At 60.8% G+C, this 9,636-nt stretch overlaps 1 protein-coding gene across 1 annotated transcript in view; it reads right to left on the bottom strand.

Annotated features, from left to right (window-relative positions):
* The window catches only part of GRM4 (glutamate metabotropic receptor 4), a 118,195-nt gene that overhangs the window by 61,545 nt on the left and 47,014 nt on the right, over positions 1-9,636 (bottom strand). Inside the window, exon 2 of the mRNA XM_006144245.1 lies at positions 3,825-4,041. Within this exon, the coding sequence (XP_006144307.1) occupies positions 3,825-4,041 (217 nt within the window). The remainder of the gene's footprint in view (positions 1-3,824; positions 4,042-9,636) is intronic.

Genomic DNA, 9,636 nt, shown 5'->3' with positions numbered 1-9,636 from the left:
GGGGGGGGGGGTCCCAGGAGCATCACTGCTATGGTTGGAACGTGCCCCCCCCAATCCACGTGCTGATTTGGTTCCTATCGTGGTGGGAGTAAGAGGGTGCAACCTTAATCCAGCGACAAGCTGAAGAGGCAGGGCCTCAGGAGGTGACAGCCTGGGAGAGGCCGGCAGGTGGGGCTCCGGTGACTGAGCCCCAGGGGGTACGAGAAGGCGTGAGACAGGCGTGCTGTCCTGGTGCTCCATGTCCCCAGTAAAGTAAAGCTCTCCTCATCAACTGCCTGTTTCAGGTTTCCGGTCATCACGTGACTGAGAACAGACCGGGATACCACAATGCCACCATTCTCCAGCCACTTGCATGGGGGCCCTGGACTCTGGCCCTGGACCTTCTATGTGACTAAGGCAGGCCCCTTCTTAGCCCCCCGCTAAGACAGGCAAACTGAGGCTCGCAGCGGGGCCCCGCAGACACAGAAAGGCAATGGGTGTCAACATCCCACACTCCAGACCCTAACCCCGAGGGTGTGCGGGTGTTCGAGGGGAGGCGCGTCTGAGCCGCCCCCTCACCGTGTCTCCCTCCTCAATGAGTCAACCTCCTTATCTCTGGAGCCAGGTGGGGCCTGCTCTGCATGTCTAATCCCAGCCCTGCGGAGAGGCGGGCCTGAGCAGGGGTGAGAGGGAAGGGCAGGCTCCTGGCCTCTCCCGGTGGCAGCCTCAGCCCAGGAGGGAGCAGGGTGTCCTGGCTGCAGCCAGAAGTTGGGGCCCACCTGCAGCCTTCTCACCCTCGGCCACCAGCTATCCTGTAGGAGCCTGAGTCCCTGCGGTCCTGTTCCTAGCCCCTTCCGTGACATTTTCAGGCCTCAGTCAGCACAGGACAAACTACGGGTGCTGGCCCCGGGCCCCAGAGGCCAGCAGACCCTGAGTAACGACCCTCCAGTGGGCCCCCCTGAGGGCCCACCTCTGTGTGCCAGGAACGCTTCACTCCAGCAACCTACCTCTCCTTACGTCACAGAAGGGGAAATGGCCCACAGGGGCCAGGGGCTTCCAGGACCGCACCACACAAGTCTCTGGGCCCAGATCTGACCTCTTAACTACCTGCTGCCACTTCTGTGAAGCAAGCCGGGGACAGTGCGGCCTAGAGGGCTCGGGTCTGACAGCCCTGGCTCCAAGCCCTCTGTGACACCTCGCTGTGCAGCCCTGGGTGAGCCAGCACACCTCTCTGAGCTGCAGTCCCCACCTGTAAAACAGGCACGAAAGCACCTCATCCACGGGGCTGTCACCAGGCCTCATGACAGTCACGGGGAGGTCTGGCACAAAGAGCTCAGTCAAGGCCCCCAGGGTTGCCCAGAGGGTGGGGTGGTGGCACGGACAGGGGCTGGACCTCACGTAGGCCTACTGCCAGCGGCTCAACCAGCACAGAGCCCTCCAGAGCCACCTGGGGGCTCCCTGTCCCCAGGACAGAGCTGGGGTCCAGTCCCAGCTCCTCTGTGTTCTGTGACCGAGGGACGGTAACCTGCCCTCTCTGTCAGTTTCCCCATCTGTAAAATGGTCACGCCACGCTCCTCCAAAGGACCCAGGGCACGGCGCACACAGGCCCCGGGGCCAGCCCAGGGCAGCTCTGATGCAGGGCCACAGGCCCGCCTCCCCCCAGCCCTGCTCGCCCGCGCTCCTCTGAGCAACTCACAGATGATTTATACCTCGGAGGACGAATCAATACATATGCGGCCAGAGACATCTTTAATCTTTCGCGGGGATTAGGCTACAAGGTACAGCGGCTCCTTTCTGCTGGCCGCTCAATTCTGATTTCAATTTGGCCAGCCACAGCGCCGCTCTCGCCTTTTCTTCCCACGGCCTAAAGACGGTCCTCCAAATCAAATGTCGTCGGCGGGCGGGGCGCGAGGAGCCAGCTGCCCAGACGGGCCCCATGGACCACCTGCCCTGTCACAGGGCGTTAGCGAGGGAGTGTGGGGCGCGGGAGGCCTGGCGGGATGGGAACCCGAACCCCGGCTACGTGGAGGGCCAGGGAGGGGCGTGCTGGGAGGGCCAGCCTGTGCAGCTGGGCTGCTGTCCTGGACCGTGAGGCCCTGGGCTGCACTCTCCCTAACGACTCAATGCGGGGTTAGTCGGGTTAGTCGTCTCTAACAAACTCCAGCAGCCAGGACACAGCCAGACCCCACCCCAACTCCAGCCTCTCCCACTCTCCAGGCCACGCGCCTGCGCCGGACCCTGCCACACTCCCGCGCATGCTCGGGTCCCAGCGAGAGGGGAGTGGGGGCGGAAGATAGAGAAGGCAAACATTTTGAAATTGAGACCTCTGGTTCTGGAGCCAGCCTCCCTGGGTTCAAATCCCCCTCTGTGCCTCGGCTTCTGCCCCAGTGAAATGCAGGTAAAGAGGCGCCTCCCGCGGAGGGCAGGCGGAGGAGCGGTGCCCACAGGCAGAGGGCGGTGTGAGTATGAGGGGCGGCTTCTAGGTCCCGCAGGGCAGGGGCTGAACATGGAGACTCCTGACTCTCTATCCCTCCCCCTGCCCAGGACCCTTGCCCCCGCACCCTACAGAGGTCGTGCCTGGAACAGAAAACGCATGGGCTTGTCAGGGGAAGGAGTCACGCCATGGAGGAGGCAGAAAGGCAGCTCAGAGGGAGAGGGCTGTGGCTCTGGTCACAGACACTGTCATCTGGGGTCTCAGGGGGCTGACCACCCACCAGGGTCCCTGCTCTCTCCTGGCCACCGTGGGGCGTGGCCTGAGCCAGCCACCAGCCAGCATCACCCCCCGACCTGCAGCCCGCAGTCCTGCAGCCCCGCCACCCCCTCCACTGGGTTGCAGGCACCAAGCGGCTTCAGCTGCGAAATTAAAGGGGCTTATCCGAGATTGATAGCAGGATTATGCCCGCAGGGTGTTACCAGCGCCAGCCTCTGGACACTCTGTGGTCCTTAGGAAAAGCAATTAGTGTCCTGGGGCCATGTGGGTATAAAGTACAGACGCCATCACCCAAGGTCGGGGCGCAGGCAAGCTGGTTAGAGACTGGGCCGTGCAAGAGGTCAGGAGCGGGGCACGAGCGGCCCTGCGGGGAGGGGTCTCCGAGGAGGTGGGTCTGCGGGGAGGGGGCGTCCCAAGGAAGCCTCAGGCCCATCTCCCTGTCCTCAGCCCTCTGTGGGCTCCTCCCGCTCTCCTCACCCAGGTACAGTCCCCCGGTGGGGGGCTCACCACCGCAGCCCACACAGCACCCTCCTCCCCACCCAGCCAGGGCCGGCCTTCAGGGCCCTGCCCAGGCGAGACCCCTGCCATCTCAGCCGCTCTCTCTGGCGGTACCTGAAAGCTCTATCGCTGGAGCATCTGAGGACAGCAATTAAAGGTAACGCGGTGAGCGTAATGGGGACAGTGCCACCGTGGTGCGGGGGAGACACCCTGAGGACGCTCCCGCTCCTGGAGCCCCAGCACCCCCGCACACACAGGGACACCTGCGGGAAGCCCAGGCCAGCTCAGCCCACCCCTACCACCAGGAGACCCTCACCCCGCCACGGACAGCTCAACCCCAGGCCACAAATCCGCATCCCTCCAAAAACCCTCGCTCCCAGACCCTGCCTGGCTGCTCCCTGTCTCCCGGGTCCCTGACCCCCTCCTGGGCACTTGCAAAGCCCCCCTCTGTCCCTCTGCCTGTGAGGCCGGCAGTGGCCCCCACGCCAGCAGGGCCACGTCTGTGACAGGCTTTCACTCGCACCAACTCGGGCATCGCCCGGGCCCGGCGAGGCCAGAGGAGACGGAGACCTGCCAGGGAAGGGCGGGCGGTGACGGCTCCGGTCCCCACGCAGGGCCGCGGCGGGCGCTGACTCACCGTCCTCGCGCGACTTCTGGATGAAGGCCTCCACGCCGCTCTCGCCGTAGCTGCCCTCCGAGGCCAGCGTGGACACATAGTTCCACTTGAGGGCACGGACGATGTCCACCATGGCCTGGGCCTGGTACGTGTCCGAGGGCACCACGCGGGAGAAGAAGTCGTAGCGGCTGTTGTCGCTCAGGTCGGGGGCCGTGGAGGCGTAGCTGATCTGGGGAATCTGGGGGGCGAGAGGGGCCGCTGAAGACTGGCTGGCACCCCCCCTGTACCCCAGCCCACCTCACGTCCCCACAGCCTGGGGACCGCCTGGCAGCCTGTCCCCCGCACTGCCTCCTGCCACCCTGGGAGAGACCCTGCGACATGGGCGCTTCCGCCCCTTTTGACAGAGGGGGAAACTGAGGCTCGGAGAGGTTAGACAAGTGGTTGGCTCTAGCCAGGGTCCCAGTGCTGCTCACGTCCCACTCAGCTTGCCGCAATCCTGTCCCTCCTGGGCAGGGGCAAGGCTGGCAACAGACTGGGAAGGGACTGACACAACATCAGCAAGCCTCCTCCTCCAGGAAGTCTGCCAGCTGGCCTCACCAGGTTCTGCAAATGGTGGTCCCCAAAGACACCCCAACTCCCCCCCACACACACACATGACTCTCAGGATATACAATACACACATAGTCACCACCAGCAGACCCTGTCCCCATGGTCCCCTCAGAGATCTGGCTCCTTCCTTCTGCCCAGCCCTGAGGAGACAGCTTTTCCCCATCCCATGGATGGACACCCAAGAGGGTGGGGATCTTTGGGGGATGCTTCTCTCTGTCACCTGGGCCACGACCTGACCTGCCCGGGCCCCACAGCCTCTCCACGGCAGAGCAGACCCAGGTCCCCTGCCCTAGCAGCAACGCTCCCAGCCAGAAAGCATCTTCCTGCCCCCACAGGCCCCAGTGGGGCCTGCCCAGCCTCCTACGGTCACCCCCAACCATGCCCAAAAGACACAGAAGGGGCAGCGTGTACCCCACACCCCCATGCCTACACCTCCCTAGAACCCCAGGACACCGGCCAGTGCCCTGTCCACTCCTCCTCTTTGGCCACATCGACACGCATCTTCCTGTGAGTCCTCCACTCGCAGCTGCTCGGGGCGACAGGTGGAGGGTGCAAGTACTGACCTGGGCTGCGGTCGGGTCTTAGAGCCCATCCCCTACAGAACCATCGAGATGCTAAGCTGGCCCAGAAAACCATGGCCAGGACTTCAGGCCCTGTGGCAGGTGAGGGTAGGAGAGTGTCTGGAGGTGAGAGGGTTGGGGGCACCCCTTGGACAGCTTGCCCACCTGGTCAAGCCTCAGGTGTCCCTATCCCCGGGACCACTCAGACCAGCAGCTGCCCTTCCTCAGGGTGGGGACAGAGGTTTTGCAGCCCCCAGATCAGCCGTTCTCCCGTTCACTTCCACCATGACCGTCCTGAGCTCCTGGTACGGCCTGCGCCCTGGGACAGCAGGGAGCGAGACACCCAAGGCCTTCCACTCTGCAGGGAGAGGACCCGGCAAGCCAGGAGTGCCAGGGCCTGTGAGGGGCAGGCGGTAGGTGGAGACGGCAAGGCCTGGAAGGGCCTCTCTGGGGACACGACAATGGAGCAGAGCCAGGGTGAGCAAGGCCAGGGGACGTGTGGGAGCCGGGGGTGGCAGGTCCGGGTGGGGTGAGCTGGGTGTGGGGGGAGCAGGAGGCCAGTGTGGCCGGAGAGAGGCAGGGGTGGAGTCGATACACCGTAGATCTAACAGCCACCAATAGACGGCCAATGGCCAAAGGAAGATTGCCGGCAGCAGGGGAGTCTCCCCTCCACTGAGGGTGCCCCTTGCCGGTAGGGGGTGGTGGCTCAGCCCTGCAATGGCCCCCAGCCAGCCGCCCGCTGCCTCCCTTCCTGAACTCGCTCTTCAGAGAGGCCCACATCTCTGGGGAGAGGATGGGGGTAGAAAACAGCCGATTGTTTTTTTGGATTTTCTGAGCGATTCAGGGTAAATTCCCAAGCCCATCTGTTATAGTTCTGTGGTCTTTATGAAAAAGTATTACTCTGGGGAACCAGCAGTTAGCGTAATGGCTATGTCGCTGGACTCCCACGTAGTTGACCGCAGTTCGTGTCCCGGACCCGGTGACTTAGAACTCACGCTGGGCGCGTGTGCGTGCGTGCCCAAGATCCTGAGAGGAGAATGGAGGAGAAGGGATTGCGGCGTGACCATCCCCCCTGGGGGGTGATTTCTCGCTTTCTGTCTCTCTGTCTCTCTCTGTTTGTCTGGCGAGCGCACGCGCCCTATAGCAAAATCCTCTCCAAAAAAAAAAGAAAAGTATTATTCTGTGGAAGGTACTGCGTTATTCGCCCCGTACTGTTCGTAGCAATAAAACATGGGAAACGACTTACACCAAGAGGGGCTGGGTTAAAGATGTCTCGGCCATCCAGGGTGCTGTGTTGCCGAGGGAAAGAACAAGGCAGGCTTTCTTTTTTGTTTGTTTGTTTTTAATTTTTCCAGAGGGCATGTGTACTCACTGAAGAGAGAGAAAGTGAGACAGCACCCACCCACAGGCAATGGCCACGCTGCAATTCTGTCTCCATTTCTCTCCTGGGATGCTGGCCATGCTAGTGTGCGTGTGCACACACGCTAGGTCTGGGACTAGAACCACATGGTCGTCCATGTGGGACCCAGATGCCTTAACCACCATGCCACACCAGAGGCTGGCCCGAGGCAGCCATTTTTTTTTAGATTTTTGCCATACACTGAGTGTGCTCACGGTAGGAGGAGAGAGAAAAAGTGAAAAATCAACCCCAGGGGTGATGGCCAAGCCACAGCTCCTTCTCCTCCATTCTTCTCTTGGGATTTTGAGCACGTATGCACATGTGTGCGCACCCGCGTACACACACACACACACACACACACACACACACACCTGGTATGATTTTCAAGCCACCAGGTCTGGGACTCAAACCATAGTCAGCCAAGTGGGAATCAACACCTAACCACCATGCCACCTGCTGGTCCCACCAAGGCAGCTTTTTTGTTTTTTAGAATTATTATTTTTAACTTTATTTATTTATTCAAATTTGACCAGAGAAGGACAAAGTGAGAGAAAAGGAAAGTGAAAAAGCAAGCCACCGGGTCCGGGACTCGAACCATAGTCGGCCATGTGAGAGTTCAGTGCCCTTAGCCACCACGCCCTGCCCACCCCACCAAGGCAGCTCTTTATAATTGCCCTGGATGGGTCTCCCAGACACTGCACAGTAGAAGCAGCGACGAGGCAGCAAGGTGCAGGGCCAGGCTGTCTGCCACGTGGAGGTGCCGTCCTGGGACAGACGGGGTCACCTGTCCAGGGGAGGGAACCAGGCAGCTGGGGGAGGCTTGGGCAGGGACCTCCCACCTCATACCCTATGTCCCTTCTGGATGTGGAAGCATGAACGATATCGCCTGTTCAGAAAGAAACCACATTTGAATATACTTGACAGGTGCCCCACTCCTGCACATCCGCAGTGTCCCCAGCCTGGCCCAGTCCTCTGTGCCTTCCCTGGAGAACACTTAGCATGAAAACACTGCTATCTAAGATGTAAACTGCGAATCGATAGGCAATGATTGCTTTTTTTAGAGAGAGATTTTTGCTATAGGGCATATGTGCTCACCATAGAGAGAGAGAGAGAAAAAGAGGAAAAGTGAAAAAGCAAGCCTCCAGGTCTGGGACTCGAACCATGATTGGCCATGTGGGAGTCCAGCGCCTTAATCACCATGCCATCTACTGGCCCCCAGGATCCAGCTTTCTTTTTTTTTTTTTTTTTTTCTTGGAGAGGTTTTTGCTATAGGGCGCGTGCGCTCGCCAGACAGAGACAGAGAGACAGACAGAAAGCGAGGAATCACCCCTCCTGGGGGTGGGGGGGGGCCACGCCGCAATCCCTTCTCCTCCATCCTCCTCTCGGGATCCTGGGCTTGCATGCACACGCACCTGGCATGAGTTTTAAGCCACCGGGTCCAGGACGCGAACCGCAGTTGACAACATGGAAGTCCAGCGACACAACCACAACACTAACTTCTGGTCCCCCCAGGATCCAGCTTTCTATGCACAGCATCTAAGTGCTATGCTGCAGGGCCAGCCCACGATTCATTTTTAAATTATTGTTATTACTAAGGTCTAAGAATGGTGGAGTGGTCACGGTTGTTTGGAAGCCCTTATCCTGTAGGGCAGGGTTTCACCTCAGGGGGAAGTTGGTCCTTTGTTTGGGGACATTCCTGTGTGGGGCAGGGTGTTGGAGGGCATTCCTAGCCTCTGACCACGACCACGGGCTGCCAAGAGCACCTGCCCGCGGATATGACAACCAGAAACATCTCTAGATGCTGGCACGTGTCCTCTGGGGGTGGGGAGAGGGGCCGAATGTCCTCACCTGAGAACCACCGTTTCAGGGATCCGCCTGAAGTGCTTGGAGAGGGGGGAAGAGTGTGGAGAGGCAACAAAACCGGCCGGGCTGACATGGCCAGGCGATGTCTGCGTGGGAGCTCGTTGCCTTGTCTAGAGCGCTTTTGGACGCGTCTGTGACATCCATGCTTTTAAAATATTCTTAAAATAGGAGCCATCAGATGGTGTAGTGGTTACGTCACTGGACTCCAGCATGGCTGACCGCGGTTCAAGTCCTGGACCCGGTGGCTTGAAACTCATACCAGGTACATGTGCGTGTCCAAGATCCCCAGAGGAGAACGGAGTAGGGATTGTGGTGTGGCCATCCCCCGGGGGGTGATTTCTCGGTTTCCCTTTCTCTGCCTCTCTCTCTCCCCTCACAGTGAGCACACTCACCCTAAGGCAAAAACCGTTGCCAAAACAAATAAAGCAAAATAAAGGCCACCTCGGATTTATCCCTCTGAACAGAAAAGCCCTGAGATTGGACCGGAGCTGGAGAAGGAGGTGAGGCTGGGGCGGCCGAGACAGGACACAGCGACCCAGCCTCACTTCACACCCGGTCCCGCAGTGACGCAGTGACGCTCCTTTCTTTGTGTGCTCGCTGGCTCACCCTCTCCGGGGCCTCAGCGAGGAATGACAGCCACATGCGTAAGACCACTCTACTCCCCATTGGAAGCACGGCTGCTACTTGCCATGTTTTCCCCACCCAAGGGGAGGCCCGTGCAGGCCCCTGGCCTGGACGGAGGTCTCACAGCTGGGGGCAGCAGGGACAGAGCCCCTGCAAACGAGGTGGCTGCTTCTTGCTCATCCCTGTCCCTCCATCTGAGCCCCCTCCCCCCTGTTGGCACTCAGCGCGGGGATAAGCGGCAGATGGACAGGTGGTTGTCCAGGTAACAGGGCCCAGAACCCACCCCCTGTGAGCCCAGCCTCTAGACCCAGGCCCATGCCAGAGAGGGGTCAGGGGCCTGCTCCCACCCCATCGCATGCACCCCAGTCCTGCAAAGGGTGGGGGGCCAGGCTCCTGAAGGGGATGTCTGTCAGCCTGAGGAGAGCCCCTGCCCGGTCCCCAACAATCCCTGAGACCCTGTAATGGCTGGGCCGTGGGGCTGGGCTCCTCCCACATGTCCCTGCAGAGTTCCTAGCACAGCCCTGGGAACCGACCCACCCAGTTCAAACCCCAGCTCTGCACCGCCCGGCTGGGGGCACTGGGCACGTTACTTCACCTCCCAGGTCTCGGTGTCTTCTGCTACAGAACGGGAGCCACCCTGAACGCCGTCTCGTAGCCTGTGAGGGTCACGGGAGGGACACACAGAGAGGTCGGGCACTGCTGGCAGGGGTGCACTCTGATGCCTCCCACTGGCCTGGCCTGCCTGGCCTGCTCCTGCCCGCCTCTGGACCGTGTATAT

This window comes from Tupaia chinensis, unplaced genomic scaffold (assembly GCF_000334495.1).
Source record: "Tupaia chinensis unplaced genomic scaffold, TupChi_1.0 Scaffold000116_1, whole genome shotgun sequence".
Taxonomy (NCBI): domain Eukaryota; kingdom Metazoa; phylum Chordata; class Mammalia; order Scandentia; family Tupaiidae; genus Tupaia; species Tupaia belangeri.
The sequence above is the reverse complement of the archived record's forward strand: the minus strand, read 5'-3'. Positions and strand labels throughout refer to the sequence as shown.